This window comes from Mugil cephalus, chromosome 12 (genome assembly GCF_022458985.1).
Source record: "Mugil cephalus isolate CIBA_MC_2020 chromosome 12, CIBA_Mcephalus_1.1, whole genome shotgun sequence".
In the NCBI taxonomy this organism is placed as follows: domain Eukaryota; kingdom Metazoa; phylum Chordata; class Actinopteri; order Mugiliformes; family Mugilidae; genus Mugil; species Mugil cephalus.
Genome location: NC_061781.1, coordinates 2425857 through 2445331, shown reverse-complemented (window position 1 = coordinate 2445331; position 19475 = coordinate 2425857). Strand labels below are relative to the sequence as shown.

The window sequence follows — 19475 nt, the reverse complement described above, 5'->3', positions numbered from 1 at the left end:
CCACACAGCTGCTGTCCTGTTCACACCACAGAAGCAGAACATGAAAATCTGTTTCCTCCAGATGGACACATGACATTGTGCCTCCTGTCAATCAGCCGACACCCACAATAAACGATGTGAGCCTCCTCCGGGAAGTAAACAAGTCGTTTTATGGGCTTTATACTCACTGTGTTTTTGCCAAGATGCCGTTTGAAAAGTTCAGTAAAAACTGATTTAAGGTGACGTTTTTTACGTTACCTTTAAAAATTTGAACAGGTGTTTCATTTTTATGTGAAACTTTTGATATGAAAAATTGTGTAGAAGCATGTAAAAAAGAGAGGCTGCCCCACAGTTAGGTGTAAGGCTAGCCTAATAGCAGTCACAGCTAGCTTTAGCCAATGCTAATTTTTAGCTTTTCCCAACCAGTTTTGTATTCTAAAACAATCACTTTGGATTCTCCAACATCTAGCTAATGTAATTTGTTATACGACACTGAAGACGTTGTCAATAAAACTTATTACAAGAAAAAAAAAACACACAGTCCTGCAAAATTCTGTCTAGCCTATCTTAGTCTTACTCTATATTAATCTGTATTTTTTACATTATACTTTTACTAGTCTTCATCCACTCAACTACAAAAAAACAAAGCTCAAATTACTTAACTTTTAAATTAAGATATTAAATAAAAAACAAATTAAAAGACACACAACGTTCTGTCACAAATTAAACTTGGGGCAAAAATATTTACTGATTGCTTGATGAACCTTTTTTCAATGCATATAGACATTTAATCACTCATTTTTTTTTTTCTTCATTGTACTTATTTTATTTTAAGAACTGTCACAAGAGACCAGTTTTCACAAACAGTCATCAATTGTTGCAAGACAACTCAATAAATCAAGTGAAGGACCTGTCTAGTTTTCCCACCAGGAGATGGTGGACGGATGGCTTTGTTGAATATTACTGTCTTTTTTTCTGTACTGCAGGATGGAGAGCCAGTCTGAATGTTTACTATGGAGGACACTGGTGACAGGGAGACATAAAGACTGTGCTGCGACCAGGCATCCTGCTGTTACCATGATAACCAAACACGTTCCTGTAAACTGGATGAAATCTGTTTTAGTTGCTATGGTTACAGCTGGAGACGAAGCGGGAGACGGGAGCGAGAGGTGGAACTAAACTTCCGAGGCTGTAGAGACCCGAGCATGTGAAAGCTTCTTCTGTTTTCAGTAATGTAAAATTGGTAGTTTGTAAGGTAACCCAGATCCAAAGGTGCCCGATAATAGTGGTTAATTTAAGTGATTGTTCTTGCTGGGGTATTTGAAGGTGCTGCTGAAACTGAATGACAGCCTGTCACACTGTTCATGTTTTGAGTCGGCACTGTGTGGGAGAATGGGAGGTTAGGCTTCTTTTCTTTCATTGTTGACACCTACACATTTCCCTAACTGCCAGAATATGTCCGTAAATATGGAGTCGTGCAATTACGGGGCGGTGTTGACTGCAACAAATGTCACAGCACAGAGTGAGAATAGGAAGAACACGTCGCTCAGGTGTCCAATTGCAGATTGTTGGCTGCAGAGACTTAACTGTACCATGCATTAAATAAATGCCTAAAACACATCCTCACTCCACACATTTACAGTCGTACTGGACAAGAATAGAGACAGACAGGTGTAGGGACAGACAGGTGTGTGTAGGAGGAGTGAGAGTCTCTTTAGAGCTGCACTTCAGACTGAGGGCTTCCCATGTGTGTGCGTACTTGTTTCGCTCATGTTGTGGGGGCATAAATCTGTTTACGCAACCACGCTGTGGGGACTCAACTTAATTTTGAGGACACATCACGTAAATGATTAAATTTTAGGGTTACGCAAGAAGTGGATTTGATAAGCCTCCAGGAGATTAATACAAATGAGCCAGGAAATTGTCTTTTTTTATTATTATTATTGATTAAGCTCACTCTGCAGCACCCCCTGGTGTGTGGAGGCCAGTCTGCAAATATGTTCAAAAGTTACTGGTATTGTCCTTATTTGATTTAGTTTCAGTTAAATGTCTCTTTCAGATCTATTTTAAAACTTTCTTTTTAAAACTCAGAATTTTTTTGTCATTTTATGTGTGTGTGGTTGTGTGTGTCTTACCTCTGTGATGTACTTTTATATTTCTGCCTGTAAACAAACAAACAAAAAAAAAACAAAGTTACTGAAAAGATCACAAGCTGTGCATTTAAACAGTCCTAGTCATGAACAAAGTCGAACATCAATCTTATCATTCATTATTACACAGGATGAGATGTTGATTGAAGTACAGTCGCATCCCTTGTGCCAAGATCTGAGGCAAAACACGTTTAGAAGTAACTAAAAAGACAACAAGCTACCAACTAGCAAACAACAAGAAGACACCAGCTAAACACCCAAACTGTATTTTTGCTCCAGTTTTAGCTAGAATAAGTTGTTGTTGTTTTTTTAAATGGGAAGAGAAGCCTCTTTTGTAGGGTGAAAGTGACACATGCAAAGTGTTGCAAAAACAGCAGGAAGGCAGCTGTTGGAGTTTGGCTGCTGATTTGGCTGCTTGACAACAGAGTGAGAAGTTAAAGCAGCGGCAGCAGTTCATAGAGGCAGCTGTGGTACTTTAAACCTTTAAAGTGACTGATTGCTGCAATTTACATCAACATTCATTTGAGTGAACGAATATGATCACACAGCCATGCATGCCTTACTATTAGATTCAGTGTTACTTACACACCCTGAAGAGAGTACAAATAATAATAATGCATCGGCTTCATATACCACTTTTCTAAACGCTTTACATTGAATAGATTATTCATCCGCTCACACAGTCAAACCCTGGTGGTGGTAAACTACCTTGGTAGTCACAGCTGCCCTGGGGTAGACTGATGGAAATGTGGCTGCCAATCTCTTGAGCTGCTGCCGCCCCAAATATTATTAGTACACATTTAAATCTGTGTAGCAGCTCTAAAACCTGTGTGAGAACCATCACAGTTTTAGATAAACATTACAAGTTCTGTTCACATCCACCAAGACTCATATTATAAATATTATTTCCAGATTTGTCACCATGATTATCCTTAAAATAACAACAAGACAAAGACTAATTTAAATGTGTCAGGCTCTGAAGAAAACTGTAATATCAGCCTCCCATGAATGCACCCATTTCTGTTATCCACCAATCAGAGCTGAATATGCACCCTATCCACTTTTTTGCATGCATTTATAGTGTCGCATTCCATTTCCTTACTCTCCCTTTCTCATTCATTCCTCTGGGCATGAAGGCTGACATGCAACTCATAGCCTGGAGTCCAACATTTGAATCCACTGATGTTGATTATTCCTGCCTTTTGCTGAGGGGAAAGTGGTTGTTAACATGACACAGTTGCATCAATGAAATATTTGGAAGTTTGGAAATTTAAGTGTGTAGAAAACACCTTTTCCCAAAACACATACACATGAAAACTTTTTTTGTTTGTTTGTTTTTTACTCTCATTGCCATCTGGTAACATGTTCATCTAGTAAATGACTGTTGCTACTTTTATGAAGATATGAAACTGTCTCACATGATAGCCTCCTGCCAATGTGTGCAGCATGTGAAGCAGAGCTGAACCACATTGTGCAAAGAGATTGTTGCCATTGGCTGCGAACTTCTGCTGTGCTGCGGTAAAGATGGGGGAAGCAAATTAATGCAGAGCATTTCTAAATATGACTTTGTCATTTAAAAATCATGTACAGATTCAGCTGCAGTGAGGCCTTAATGTTACAGAAGAAGACTTTGATTTTGGACCTGCAGCAAAAATCTGAGCCAAATGTGAATGAACTATGTCTGTTACAGCTGGACAGCGTGGACTCTGAATAAATCCTGGTTAAGATGACGTTTCGTGTCTCTTTGCTGTCATGTCATGTCTCTTTGCAGCAGCTGTTTCAAACATTTATTTGCAAGTGTTTCACAACTTTTTGTTCTCATTTGTTAGTTTGTAGCCATTTTACATGTGTCACAATGTGTTTGAATATGTTTTTGTCACAATACGGATGTTTTGCATTTTTAGCCGTTTTTAAGTCTATCATAACGTTTTTAATTTGTCTTGGTAGTTCTTTTGTATTTTTAGTAATTTTGCAAAATTTTTTGGTTTTACCTTTTGTCATTTTAGTCTTTTTGTCAAAATTTTTAAACTTATTGCCCTATCTGCATTCTTTCTCCACATTTTAGCCCTTCACTCGTACACACAGTAATGAAAACACACTGAGCAATTTAAGGTGTTTATTCAAGCCACCTCACCCATGAAAACTGAGAGGATTAAAACTGGTGACCTTGCAGTCTGACAACTGTGTCCCTTAAACCACTTTCCTCCAAAACAGCTGCCTCGTGTGAGGCTCAAACTCTGGATCTTCAGATTATGAGACTGACGTGCTGCCAGACTGCACCAACAAGGTGTTGGTTCTGCATGCTCCTGCGCCATGCACACAAATTCGATAATCCTTCCATGTTCGCAATCACTTAATAAGAACTCAATAAAACAAATATTTAGAATTTGCCCCACTCTGATTAAGTACATGATTAAGTACAATAGCTTTTCATAAGCCTTTAATCTGCTGTTTGGTTGTGTCAGTACTTTTTATGTAACACGCTTCTTCTAAATCACACCCAAGAGTTTATTGGATATAACATTTGGTTATTTCCACATTTAGTCAACTACATTAAATGTGCAAATCCGGTTACCAGTCAAGATTTGATAAAGTCAGAAGAAATCAAATACTGTTGTATGGTTTGTTTAATGAGGAAGTAAAGCTATTATAAAAAAAACTAATATATTTCTAGACGCATCAGAAAAATTCCTGCTGGAATGTCAATTTGTACAGAGATATAAACCCTACAAGTAAATGACGACCATCTGAGTGCTTCATTTGGTCTGAAATTAGCCAGTCACAGCTCTGGAGTCTGACCCCAGCAGCTAATCACAGCTCTGACACGTCTCAGCTTTGAAATGTGACAGCAGGAACCTGTTATTTCATGGTCGAATGGTAATTGTACGCCGGCTTGCGTGGGTGGATCAGCGGCTGAAATACAAAGTGGGGTACAAGCAGGGTGAGCAGCACCAGGATACTGCATTGTTTTCTTGGCCGTAAAAAAAAAACAAAGCAAAACAAAAGCATGCTGCAGCACCAACAGTGACAGGTGAGGACAGAGATAGTTTCTAGAGAATGACTCACCACTCTGTTATAACCTATCTAGGCTGGTGACGCCTTCAGGGAGAGCTTTTTTTATTTATTCTTTATTTATAAAATAATTTGGCTTTGTTTACTTTTTTACTTTCAGTTTCTGGTGACATATTTTGCCATTTTCTTTTAGTCGTGATAATTATGTGAGTATTATATATGTTTTACTCTCTTTCTGTACGGCTTTATTTATGATGCACGACTGCAGGGAAGCATTTCGAGCTTCCGATTTTCTTTATGGTTGACTCCATCGAGAAACCGCCTACGTCGAGGGTGAGCATTCTGACCTGAAGACACTGATGAACCTCCAACCAGAAAATGGGAAATAAACCAACTCCTGCAGTGTGCACATAGGACATACTCACTGCTGTGCAAAACATTTGAGGCGTTAAGATTCTTATCAGCCCCAGATTCTATCAATCTAAAACTGGGCACTTAGGTGCTTATTTTATTCTAATAACTACACCTCTTTATCTGACTGCAGCTCTATACATATATCACTTTCTCCTTCAAAGTTTTTTATTTTCTACATTGTAGATTAATGCTAAGGACATCTAAATTATGAATGGACAAATAAGGAGTTTTGTAGAAACCAAATAGTCTAGATATTGCACAGTATCCACATTTCGCTTTCACAATTTGGCATTTTCTTAGTCAGCTTCAAGAGGTAGTCACTGCATAAAAAAAAGTTTTCTATGAACATATGTGTCTTGTCAAGAGTGAATTAGTGAAGTTTCTTTGCTTGTTTGACACCATCGATTGTGTTGTGCAGAGCTGGGATTGGTGCACGGAAAAATGTTAAAATGTTAAGACTTTTGAATTTTCCTCAAGTGCAGTCACTAAAACTACTAAACATCCTGATGTTGATGATGAACTGGACCTAGCTTGGGTCCAGTTCTTTCTGGGTGAAGTTTGGTGAAGTTTTCCCTGTATCACTGGGGTTTTCTCCTACATGCTTGATAGGTTCATTGGTGATTCTAAATTGACCGTAGGTGTGAGTGTGAATGTTTTTTTGTGTTAGCCCTGCGATGGACTGGTGACCTGTCCAGGGTGTACTCCGCCTCTTGCCTGATGGGAAAGGCTCCAGCAACCCCCTCAACCCTAGTGAGGATAAGTGGTATGGAAGATGAGATGACATGAGAAAATGTGGTCTGAGAAGATGTTTGTTTCAATGAGGCAAAATGGTGATGGATGGTTTCTACATGTGTGGTTCCCAACATGAAGACATGGAGCTGTGATGGTGTGGGTTTTTGTGCCAGTGACACTGTTGGTGATTTATTCAAAATTCAAGGCCTAATTAACTGACATGGCTACCACTGCATTCTGCAGAGGCATGCTGTCAGATCTGGTTTGAGCACAGTGTAACCACAACCTCCAGGCTATTGAGGGACTGTGTGACAAATAAGGAGAGTGATGGAGTGCTACGTCACATGACCCGGCCTCCACAATCACCAGATAAACCCAGGTATGATCATTTTAGGTGAGTTGGACCTAGGAGTGAAGGCAAAGATGCCAACAAGAGCTCAACACCTCCTGGAACTGTGAGCTATTTTGCACTATTACTGGGTTAATTTTGAACTTGCAGCTATTTGCATTTCTAGTTAGATGCCAAACTGCATTTGTTTGCATATGTAGTGTTTGTTCCACAGTTTCATCCCTCTCACCAAAACTAAAAGAGGTTGAATACATGAATGCAAAATGAAGCAGCTAAAACATGAATGGCAAGTAAACAACAAGCTGCCCTGCTCTCCCATTCTTTCTCTCTCCTCAGCAGAGAGTTTGCTGCATCGAAATGCCCTTCTGTTACCACGGAAACTAGGGAGGATGCCTTGAAGAAAAGAAAAAAAAACAAACACTACACTTATTTGTTTTCCCCCTCCAAACTACATCAACTCTCTTGTTTGTTAATGTGCGTCTGTCGGGAAGAATTAATATGATCAGTAAATACACAAGAGGGCACTTTGGAGTTCAAGCAGCGATCACAAACGCAGATGAGGCAGCTGGTTTTGTGATGAGAATGATGAGAGAAACAGAGCTTCTTATTTTCAGTTGTTTTGTGTCTGTGAGCTTCGTGGTTGTGGCACTTATATTCAGATGAAACTTAAGAGGTTAATTGATAATGTAGCACAGTCATATGACTAATTGGCATTCGGAACAGCTGTGACTGCAGCTCCTGTCACTTCTCGCCTGCAGGTGGAGCGGGTTTTTAACAAAGAAGTCGCTTTGTTCTGAGTTTGGCAAGGTCGCCTTTGACAGCAGGAATATTTGTGAATGAAGCAGCTGAGCTCAAGTACCTGACTCAACTGTGAAAATGGTAATAGGAAACATGATTCTTTATTCAGAAATTAACTGTATCCTATATTATACAGAATAATAAGTATTTAAAATACATGTAAATGATACAGACGCTTAAACATTCTTCTTTTTCACACACAAATAGCATCTCCACTCGTTATTAGCTTGCTCTTTACTTCAGTCCACCTCACCATCAACAAAAATAGCAGCTTAACAGAAACTGAAGCTTATTCCACACAGCAACAGTGTCAGAGGAGGTCAGGTGGATGGATGAGTCAACAAAACATTGCACTTTATTATAATAATGATGACAAAGGTCAAATTCTTATCTAGAATCCTGAATCCTGCTTGAAAACTGCTACCATAATCCCTGTGCCCAAAACCTCCTCCATTGCAGAGCTGAATGATTACTGGCCTATAGTCCTGGCCCTGGTCATCAAACCTGACACTGGACTGATGCTGCAACGTATCAAGGCCCAGATTTCACATGACCTTGACCAACATCAGTTTGCCTACAGGCCCAAGAGATCAACAGGTAACACCATCTCCATAGCCCTCCACACTGCCCTCAGTCACCTGGACACCTCAAACACATACACTAGGATGCTGTTTGCGGACTTCAGCTCAGTATTCAACTCCATCAGACACAGTCGACTGGTCAACGAACCGCACAAACTGCAACTCGGAACCCCCCTCTGTTGTGGATCATGGGCTTCCTGATAGATAGGCACCTCCAGATCCTCCACTATCGTTCTCACCACTGGAGTACTGCAGGGCTGTGTGCTGAGTCCTCTTCACGCTGTACACCGACGACTGTGTCGCTACCCGAGATACTAACAGGGTCATCAAATTTGCTGACGACACAACCATTGTGGGGATGAGGTTCCATACAGGGAGGAGGTCCATAGACTAGTGGCCTGGTGCAGTTACCTCAACCTCAATATCAGAGAGACCAAATAAATCATCATTGATTTTAGGAGGTTGAGGAAAACACTGCACACAGGTCTAAGCATCAACGGAGAGGTGGTGGAGCAGGTCACAGGCTTCTAGGCTTCCACAGTCTGCGCATCTCAGAAGACCTGGGCTAGACAGTGAACACCACTCACATCATTAAAAAGGCCCAGAAGTAAATCTTTTTTTTTCTGAGATCGCTAAGGAAGAACAAACTCCATCTCTCCTGTAAAACATTTACCACTCCTCCATAGAGAGTGTGCTGACCTACAGATGTACGGTGTGGTACACCAGCTGTACAGTGAATAGTGAAAAAACTGCTGCAGCAGATCATCAAAACAGCAGAATGCATTTTAGGCTCTCCACTGCTACATCTGGCCGAGATCTAATCAAGTTGTCTCCTCCGATGGGCCACAATGATCCATAGAGACCCCGCTCCCCCAGGACAGTCTCTGATCAGCAGACTCATGCTCAGACAAAGACAAAGTTGATATCTGTTTTGGAAGAAGCTGTGAAGTCTGTCACTCACTTAAAGTTATTTATTGACTGATTTTCGGCCTGACATTAGTTATTTTAGACGTCAAATGTCTTCCAGACCACCTCCAGGACAGATGTTAACGTGAGGCCTGAACACTAGCTACAGCCCGTTTCAGAAAGAGATGTAATTTAAACTTGGAAATGATTACCATGGTAACTGAGGTAACTAAACATTAATAAAAATGAGTTGTAGCGGCGTCTTGCCATCACCTATACGTATAAGAAATCTAAAAAACTATAACATGCAGTCAACATTTGTCATCCAACATGGCATGTCCATTTGTGGAAGATCCTGTTGATGAAGGGGTGACTTTAGTTTGTCTATATATAATATAATATACGTCGGCAGATCACTATCAGCCCCCAGTTTGGATCATTTTTCATTTCTTCTAGAACGCCATCGTTTCCCACAACCTCATCTGTGTCAACATCACCAATGTCACCAATCATGACCATGCTCTCACATCCAATCAGATACTATGCATTGCACTTTGTTTCTTTGTCAATGGCAGTTTTCTGTATAGTATCGGTGATGCCAAGCACATTCTCAAACCAACTGCCTGTCGCTCAATGAGGAAGGTGGGCCTGGCTTTTAAGCCTCTCTTGGGCATCTTTGTGGCTTTCCCTGCCAACAAACCAGTGAGAGTCATTAAGGAGGAGTTCCACAGGATTGCAGGTAAATGGGTGAAATATAGTGACTGCCTTCTATCCATCATTGCCATGGTTATTCATTGGATTGTGGTCCCATTGATGATGGCTTTTTATAGTCATGGGGTTAGTGCAGAACTCTGAGTAAGGGTAGTCTAAGTTGATTGACTCAACCCCAATCACCTGTTCTGAAACTAGTATGTCAAATCAGACTTCAGGCTTAGCCTCAGACTTTGTTGAACCCGCTTTCTGAAATAGGCCCCTGCTTGCACAGAAATAAAATAAATAACACTCAGCTCAGCTTCTCTAATGGGCTCTTTTCTCACTGACCAGAAGGATGCTTCAGGAAACTAAAGAAAGCTTGGACAGTGTTCACTCTGCGTGGCGGAGTTCCCTTAACCTCAGACAAGCCTTGTCAGGTTAGTTGACGAGTGTGTTGTGTTCCGCATTTATTTTTACGACAAGTGTTTCTCTCTCTCTCTCTTTCTCTCTCTCTCTGTCTCTCTCATTGAATCACTGCTGACAGTGAACACATTCACTTGCCAATGTTTATTTACAGGATTTGGCAAAAACCAAACACTTGTCTTGGCGTCGGCTTATCAACCAACTTCTGCTGGTAAATGTGTGGTCCTCGTGATCTTTTGCTCTGTTGCCAACTAGTTACTAAGACAAGATGCTGCATAGAGAGTGGGGTTTGTTGAGCAAACCCAAAGTTGCCAAAGGGCATCATTTGTGCAACGTTTCGAATCTAATTCCACTTTCAGTAATATCATTAGAGAAATTATAACACTGATATACATCTTATTCAGTTATTAGCCGCAGACAGGAAATTCTCCAACGTATCCAAAACAGCATCAGACCTAAAAAAAAATAAAAATAAAAAAATAAAAAAGCCAGGCAAACTCCCTCAACTCACAAATTATTTGTGGTGGAAAGTTTGTCTGCAGTTTGTCGTCTGAGAACTGATTATTCTGCTGCAAAAATCTGCCAGGTCAAGACAATTGTTTGGGAGGGTGTTGATGTGGCAACAGTGACATCATTCTACACATCATCTGAGTGCTGTGAAGTTAAATTGTCTCACATATACTTCAACAAAAGTTCTTAAAAAAAAAAGATGGGTAAGACCTCATCTGACAAAGATATGAAAGGCAATTTTAATTTTTGCTTTTCTAAAGCTTGTGGTACACTAATTGTTATGAATATATTGCTTTTTTGAACTAAGTGGATTTTATTCTTTAGTAAACTCTCTGGAAGCCAGCCCAAGTTATTCTTGAAACCTTTTACAGCTGTAGTATAGTTGGTCTGGGATCTCTCTTTTGGGGCTGATTGTGCACCTGCAAAGTTCTGCTGGACCAGTCAAATTGTTTGGGCAGGACTTAATGTAGTGATGAACAGAAGAGTACCAGTCATATATGTCATCTGAGCACCAGGGAGCTCAGTTTATTTACAGTAAAATGGCTTTAATTGGTGGATAGACTATCCAATTGTATACAGATGTATTTGTTTATTCATACTTTAAAATGCATCCTATAGTGAAATCCAAATGCCAACTAAATCTCTTTTAAGCTGGCAAATGACAAACAGCAAACATGTCTCCAAGGACTGGAACAGACTGCCTGCTCGTTGCATCATTAACTGTGCTGTATCATTGACAGTATTGACAAGTATAATTTCAGCCACTCAGTCAGTGACGCTGCAGATTTGTAGCCCGTTCCTGCCCTCTGTGTTCACCATCAGGATGTCTTGTTGGAGACAAATTCCCAGATTACTTGCCATAGCTGTTGTTCTTTACACAATAAAATAAAAAAATAAATGTAAACCACCTTCATATGGGCATGGGCACAAGTTGACCCTGGCTGTTTTTGTTTTTGAGGATATCATGACAAATTACTGTTGAAAATCTGTAGAAGAACAGTATTGTCTGAAGTATCACTGCATGCTTTTCAAACTCACATGTGAGGAGGTCAACCATGAGGTCAACCAAGAACTGAGTGTCATTTTTATTCCCCTGAGCCTATATTACCCACAAAATTCGTTAACCTCTGACATCCGGGTGTGTTACACTAGCAGTACTTTGGGTCAGTTCTTTATGGATTTATGTCTTACACCTGTACAGTTTGATCATAAAAATACATTCTTTTTAAGATTTACCCATACTTGAACAAGATGTTTGAAGTGTTCTTCCTTTTAATGCCAGGATTTTTAATTCAAATTTTGTGGCGCAAATTTGATTTTGGGTTTTTTTGAGACCAAATAAAATAATTAGTTTATAACTGACACGTCTAATACAAAACCTTATGCAATGGAAGTGGATCTTTGTAGCGTTTAACTACAGAAATCCTTACTGAAGACGGCAAAAATGTGGAAAATTATAAAGTGAGAGTGTTAACATCGACATTTCATAAAATTCATGATTATAAAAGTCTTTTATGATCTTAAATTGTCAAATTGGTCCAATCTAAGAGCTTTTAAGGACCTGCAGAGTCCCTGAGAAACAATAAAACGAGGCTGAGGCAGCAGCGGGACCATCAATTCAAACATTCTGTGTTTTTGTTCTCTGCCTTCATCTCTTCATCTCTCCCCTCGCTCTCTTTCTCTTCTGCCTTTTTCATCCTCAGAGTTTTGCTGCATCGCAACGCTCTGCCGTTACCATGGCAACAATGGGGAACGAGAGAGGTGTGCAGTGTTTGTTCTTTTTATTTTTTCTTTTTGTTTTGTTTTTTTATGTAAACATCTGCTGCTGCAGAATCAAATTCAGACAGATGTGGCAACGCTGCAACATTAGAGAGAGAGAGAATGGCGGTGGGAATATATACAACAGACCTGAAGCTGTGTCCGCTTCACTAACACACATACATTCACACACACACACACACACACACACACACACACACAGTCTCTCTCTCTTTCTCGCACTTCTTACACATATTCAGTGATGTCGCACGCCCACCACTCTCAACTCATTTTCTGTCATTCCCTTTCCCTCCATCATCAGTCTATGCGAGCATCTCCACGGCAACTAAGCGACCACATCAATGCCGTCGCTCTATCTGACTCTTTTCGAAACAGGATCACTAATTATTAATAATAATAATAATAATAAATAGTGCTGTTGCATCATCAGAATGTCCACATTACATCATCATCATCCCCATCACCACCTTCATCATCATCCTCCAGCTGACTGGGTGATCCATGTTTACTCACATTCCTCTCAGTCGTATCAGAACCTGGTTGTTGTGATTCTGCTCCAGAGTGTCCACAAAGTCCTGCGTCTCCTCAGTCTGTTGTACCTCCTCTTTCTGCTGCTGCTGCCACTGCTGCACCTCTGTCTGCTCTTCCTCCTCCTGTGACATCTCCTCCTCCTCCTGTTGCTGCTGCACCTCCTCTTGTTGTAACTCTCCACTTTTCTGCACCTCCTCTTGGTGCATTTCCTCCTCCTCCTTTTGTTCTTCGTCTTGTCGCCACTGCTCCTGCTCCTCTTCCTTGTTTAACAGTGGGTCATCCTGTTGCTGCACCTCCTTCTCCTCCTCCTCCTCCTGTTGCATCTCCCATTGCTGCACTTCCACCCCTCCCTCCTTCTGCTGCACCTCCTCCTCCAGCTGTCGCTCCTGTTGCGGCACTTCCTCCTGCTCCTCCACCTCCTCCTCCAGGTCTCCCTCCTGTTGCTGCAGCACCTCCTGCCCCTCAACTTCCAGCACCTCCTCAGGCAGCTGAGACTCCTCCGCGTCCTCGTTCATCTCACTCGTTGGCTTGTATAAGCGCTCACAGAGCAGAGTTTGGTCTCTGTGAAGCGTCCGGACGTCTCTTAGATTGACGGAGCCCTGAAAACATCAACTCAGATTGTAGCAGAGAGCCCTCGAGTTTTAGGAAAACTTCATCTAACTTCCTGTGATGTCACCTGACAAGTCCTAGCCAATCCCCCCAAAAATCTGTTATTGGTGAAAGGAAGTTGAGAGGTTAAAAGTTACACGAGAGCTTCTTGTGCGAAGTGCAAAAAACAACAAGAAAAACTCAGCTGACGACTTCCTTCCTCAGCTCACTGCTTAGCTCTGCGCTCCGACACTGCGGCAGCTAAACGATCCCTCTGAATGTCCCAGAGCATCGCCGTAGCAACGCAAAGAGGAAGTCAACCAGCAATAAAGATGGGATGGAGGGAGAGAGAGCGAGACAGAGAGAGAGAGAGAGAGAGAGAGGAGTGATGGAGGAGGACAAAGGAGAAGCAGAGAACATTGCATTGAGTGTTTCCGTGGTAACTCAACAACGGTTGCCAGGAGTGATGGAATCCTGCAGCCGACAGACCTCCCTCCTCCTCCTATTCCTCCTGTTCCTCCACCTCCTCATCTGCCTCACCCCCTCCCAAATTCAAACACACATAACTTTACACTCTGTTCAGATGCGACCGCCGAATAGGCATCTCAAGCTTTCCTCCTCTGGTGTCTCACCCCGCTGCATCCAAGAGAAAGACAGAGAGAGTTTGTGTGTGTATTGCTGAGATGTGTGTGTGTGTTTCCTGTCTGTGTGTGTGTGTTTTTTTTGACAATGATGATGTAATGTTCCTGAAAATGAGAGTCACAAATCCTCTCCAGTCAAGTGGCACAATCAGTGTTAGAGTAAAGTGGTGCTGGCGCCCTCTAGAGGCCGCACCGCTCAATACAGTCACAATTTGAACTTTATCAAAATATCCAAAAAAATTTTGGTCAATGCATCAAACTTTCAACAAACAAATCAAAACAAATGATTTGCTTTTTAAATCTCATCAACACTCAAAAAAGAAAATTTAAAGTTCCTTCAATTTAGTTCCAGGGGCCCAGCATTGTTTTATTTACCTTTGTTTTTTGCACATGTTTTTACAAATGCAGATTTGTATGTTGCATGTTGCTGCTGATACAAATAAAGATTATCATTAGCAGTTGTGTTAGTATCACAAGTGATAATTTGTGCAGGATCGATTGCAAGAAACCTTTTAAACTTCTGCAGTTTGAAATGGTTTTAGTTGTGGATACATGAAATATAAACTTAGAACAGGTTTAAATTCAATTCTTGGCTCATATATCTATGTGGTAAAAATACAAAACCTGATCTCCTCTGCAGGAATAATTTGAAATGTTTGAAATGCAGCTGCTACACCAGAATGTCATGAACTAAAATGAATGTGACACCTCTGCTCTAAGTGGTTACAGGTAATAAATAACTCTAGAATAACTCTCTCACTAGTTGGTTGGTTTATATAGTCAGTTGACATCTGGCACTAGCTACTTACCTGTAAGTAACTTACAAATCCTAGTCATGACACCTCACAGATTCCTATTAAACACCCAACTCCAGTCTTTTACAACTGAGGAAGCTACGTGGATGAAATGCCTTCAAGAAACTCCACAAATCTATTTGACCCTGTTTTAGCTTGTTCTTCTGGATACACCTTGACTTGTACGACTGAGAACCTTTGCACACATAGACCAAGTAAAGCAGAAAAAGTGTTGCAAAAGTTAAGCTGGTGATCTGTAGCAATGTTACACTTACTGTTCTCAGGCCTCAGCTGGCCAACACCAGGTTCTTCAACTTCACTCACCATCAAACTCATGTTCACTGGCCATTATATATGTCGCCAGCTGCTGCTATTACTTGTGGGGAAATTACATTATTCATTAGGTAGAGTTCTGTTAGGCTGCATGTGACACCTGGGGCCACGCCTCCAACCAATCAGAGCAGGTGAATAATGTAAAATGCATCTATGTTAAATGAATCTAAAGCTTCCTGCTGGAGCAGATAGGAGAGTCTGTTCTGTAAGGTAAGTTAGATGTGGGGAAATATTTTTAGTTTAAACTGAATGGTTCCCCCCTGGGAATTATTCAAGCTGTAAACCTTCCACTGAGGCACCGCTGTGAAATCATCTTGCAGAAGCAGATGCTGCCAAAGCTGAATAACTCTCCAGGGTGGTTGTTCCAGATCAACGGAGCTGAATAAGACTCTCCAGCACGTGTCGTCTATTTAAGACAGCATTGAAAACACAACAACAACTTCCTCCGCAGAGCTTTTATAAGAATTTTTAAAATGGAAGGAGGCTTAGAAAGCAGTGAGAAGGAGCTTTCAGGACAGGATGGAAAGTTTGCACGCATTTCTTTATGTTCATCGGTTTTAAGTGTGTCTGACAGAAATTCTTAATCCACAACAGCCTCCTTCACAGATGAGATCACTGCTTCCAGTCTGTACATGATCATATAGTGAGCTCATGTCTGTTAAAGGTGTATTATACTCAAAATTTAAGCAGAGTTCAGTCATTTTGAGGCTTTGGTCCTCAGATTCCAAATATAAATGATCTACATTTTTGATCACAAGAAACTTATTTCTAGCACAATGACAGCTGCTACCAAATCTCTGGTGATGCCTATAGAGGATAAATTCACAAAAAGCTTAATTGTCGCATTAAATCATCGTTTTTTTTGTTTGTTTGTTTTTTGTTTTGTTTTTGTTGTTGTTCAACTCTGGTAATGATACCAAAAGTAACCACTAGATGGTGCCACTTATCATTTCAACAGCTTCGAACTTTTAGCGTGGCTTATCAGAATATGAGTCTGGTGACATGCTGGCTGGATTTCATGATGGGGTGAATATCAACCTAAACAAACAAACAAACAAAAAATCCTTTGGACAACTGGATAATCCTCCAACCAATCCTTCTGTTAACGAATCTAACCACTGTTCAGATTGCTGATTTTTCTGTTTTGTCCATCACTGAGCAAACCGTTTTGACTGACCCTGCAGTTCTTTGCTAGAGCATAATCAGTTCACACTGAACCGATTCCAGACCAACCTTCCACTGTAAAGTGTTGTGGGTGGAAGATGTTTGTCAGGCTTCCTGCACCAGATTAAATAATGAATATAGACAGCAATACTGCCATCTACTGGTATGGAGAGTTATTTCCTCTCATGCAGGTGCATAATGCATGTACCTGCTTGACTTTAGCTGTACACTTGCATGTAGTGCACGTGTTCTTTAATGTGTCCATACCTTGTCTGGATTAAAGTTCTTACCAGGTCTTTTGGTTCTTTGCAGCACAGTGGTTGGCTGCTTTGTGAACACGCCTCCCGATGCTGCACCTGCTTCTGATTGGGTGCTGCGGCCAACTCTCAGCTTTCATTGGCTGTAAAGTGTCACCTGTTGGAGAGAGAGCGAGTAAGAAAAATGGGCAAATAGAGAGGACCTGTAAAGCTAACCATATTGCGGGTGGCCCGACACACGCCTTACACATACACACTTCACCCTCCTCCCATCTGAGAAAATACAGAGCAGCATTCAGGCCCAAAACCAGACTGTGAAACAGTTTCTTCCCCAAAGCCGTCAGGCTCCTGCATTGACTGAACACACGTCATTCACTCACATTCAAATCATGAACTTTATTCAGTCCTTTGCTCTCACTATGCTGTTAAACCGCTGCTTATCAATGAAATGTTTACAACCGAGTACCCTCACTCACACTTTGTAGATCTCTTTATAAGTCTGTGCTGCTCTTTGTTGTAGTGTAGTGTATTTGTAAATGTATTTGTCTTCCATTGTGTTTAGTACTGTACTGCTTGTCTTTGCACTGATGTAACTCAGCGTACTGCACCTGCCAGGGCTGTTTGAAGACACCCTGGGGGCCTCAGACAAAAGGCCCCTTGGATAAAAAAAAAAAGAACAAAACAAACAAAAAACAAAAAAAACATGAAGCATTTGGAACAAATTGGCTTACATTATTTAATTACACATTTGCTTACAAAACTGTGCGTTTTTCCTTTTAAAACTGCTGCCTGCGAGCCTTGGCTTGACTAAATGCAACCACTATGTCTTCCATGTCTAAAGACCTTCAAACATCAAACAAGTTATTCTTAGTTACTCTTATTTCCTAAGTCACTGTCGACTTAGAAAGTTGAGGGAATTGCAGAGGACTGTTGTGATTGATGAGCAAAAATGTCAACAAAGCACCTTGAGGGCAAAAACAGAGCTCAGTTATATGTGGTGTGTGCTTTAGTATTTTCATGCAAGTACAGAAGTGTGTGTGCTTTGCGAACACTCAGCATTTAACATCTGCATGAAATAATTAATTAACTACAGTGACAACTTAAATGCTTCATGATAACATTTTGTTTAATGTAGCATTTATACCAGAAAATACATGGACATATATAATATGGACGTATATAATATCTTCCTCTTCTAAATGCAAAATAGTCACAGTTTGGACAGAATAAGGTTACCTACTGACAGCAGAACTAATGTTGGTGTCATCAATGTTAGCAACAATGTCAACAACAATCGTTACTAATAGGAGAAATTGGAGGAACATTGTCTGCAGTACTAACTTATTGCAAGGTACAGTGTTCTGACTGATGTCATCATTTTATATTACACCTCTTCTGTTCAAACAAATTCAAACAGGTATGTTTAATCTCTTATCATTTCTTTTCTATTACTAACTGCTGTGTCTCCCTCTCTCCCCTCTCCTCCCCCTCAATCTTCTTCCTGTGGAGTTCTCAGCTACATCTGCTGCATAAGCTGTCCTCATCAACCAGCCCAGTCTTCATGTTCTGGAGTGCTGTGAATCAGACCTGTGGAGCTCCATAAACTACATCAGCCCCAATCTTCATGGCCTCCTCCAGTTGTCCACTCTTACCTGGATGAACAATTCTCCAAGCTGCCCATGATTCCTCTAATACTCTACAAACTGTCTCATAGATCATCAGCTATGTGTTATATTATTATATTCTACGTGTTTCCTTCGGCTTGATGTATGTATCTATGACAGAAGTTTGTTTATCTTGTTTCTCCTGTTCCTCTTTTCTCTCTATCTTCTCTGTCTCTACCCTGCTGGCCTTCAGCAGATGGGTCCCTCCATATGAGCTGGGTTCTGCTCAAGGTTTCTTCCTGTTAAAAGGGTATTTTTCTTTGCCACTGTCGCCCTCAGGCTTGCTCTGGAGGTTTCGGGCTGGTTTTTGTTTTTGGTTTTGTAAAGCGTCTTGAGATCATTTGTATTGTTATTGATGCTATATAAATAAAACTGAACTGAACTGAATTGAATGTCTCAAGAGTTTAAAAGCTTCAAGCTGAACTTTTCTGATGCTTGGAGGGACTGAGACAAAGTGGCATGTGGCAGTAACTAGGATCATCCCTCTGTGGATCATCCCACTGATACTTGATCAGTTTGGGATCTAATGAATTTGGAGTTCAGCCATAAACCTTGTGCTGATCTTCAGTTTTTCCTAAAGTCCTTTTTGCATGTGTGTCTGTGTCAGGCTGCATCCTGCTGGGGATGGCTGCTGCCATCAAGGGGTGTCATTGCTATGGGGTGGGGGTGTCTGGTCTGGTCTAGGTGGGTGATACATGTCTAAGTAACATTCACATGAATGAATGCCAGGTCCAAAAGTTTCTCAGCACAAGATTGAATTGTCACAAGATGGTTAATGTTATTTACTTCTCTAGAGAAGAACATTAAAATCCCTGACAAGATCTTGTCAGGGATTTTAATGTCGTGGCTGATCAGTGTAGATGGTTGAAATTACAATAAAAAAAATAAGGTGAAACAGCAGTGTAGTTGAAATGCGTTCTGGGATACTTAGCTGTACCAAATCCACAAATTACTTTACGATGCTATTTTAAAAAACTGTTAAAGAGTTTGACGGACTCTGAGTTATACTTCAAAAGTGACACGTCAAAGACCTTCACATATCTGTGCCCAGGGATCCATTCTTTACCCGCTGATCTATGTTTGTGAGATAATCAGTAAAATTAGCTGTGTGTGTTAATCTGTGTCCACAGTCCATGTCTGCCCAGGTTTCCCAAATGAGCCACACTTGTGGTTAAAA

The 19475-nt window shown here is 40.8% G+C and overlaps 1 protein-coding gene across 1 annotated transcript in view; it reads right to left on the bottom strand.

Annotated features, from left to right (window-relative positions):
- pde1a (phosphodiesterase 1A, calmodulin-dependent) overlaps nucleotides 1-13957 on the bottom strand; it is a 32233-nt gene extending 18276 nt beyond the window's left edge. Inside the window, exons 1-2 of the mRNA XM_047601419.1 lie at nucleotides 12840-13957; nucleotides 2115-2141 (exon numbers count right to left, since the gene is read on the bottom strand). Of these exons, the coding sequence (XP_047457375.1) occupies nucleotides 2115-2141; nucleotides 12840-13372 (560 nt within the window). The 5' untranslated portion in view covers nucleotides 13373-13957. The remainder of the gene's footprint in view (nucleotides 1-2114; nucleotides 2142-12839) is intronic.
- Nucleotides 13958-19475: the final 5518 nt, after the last annotated feature.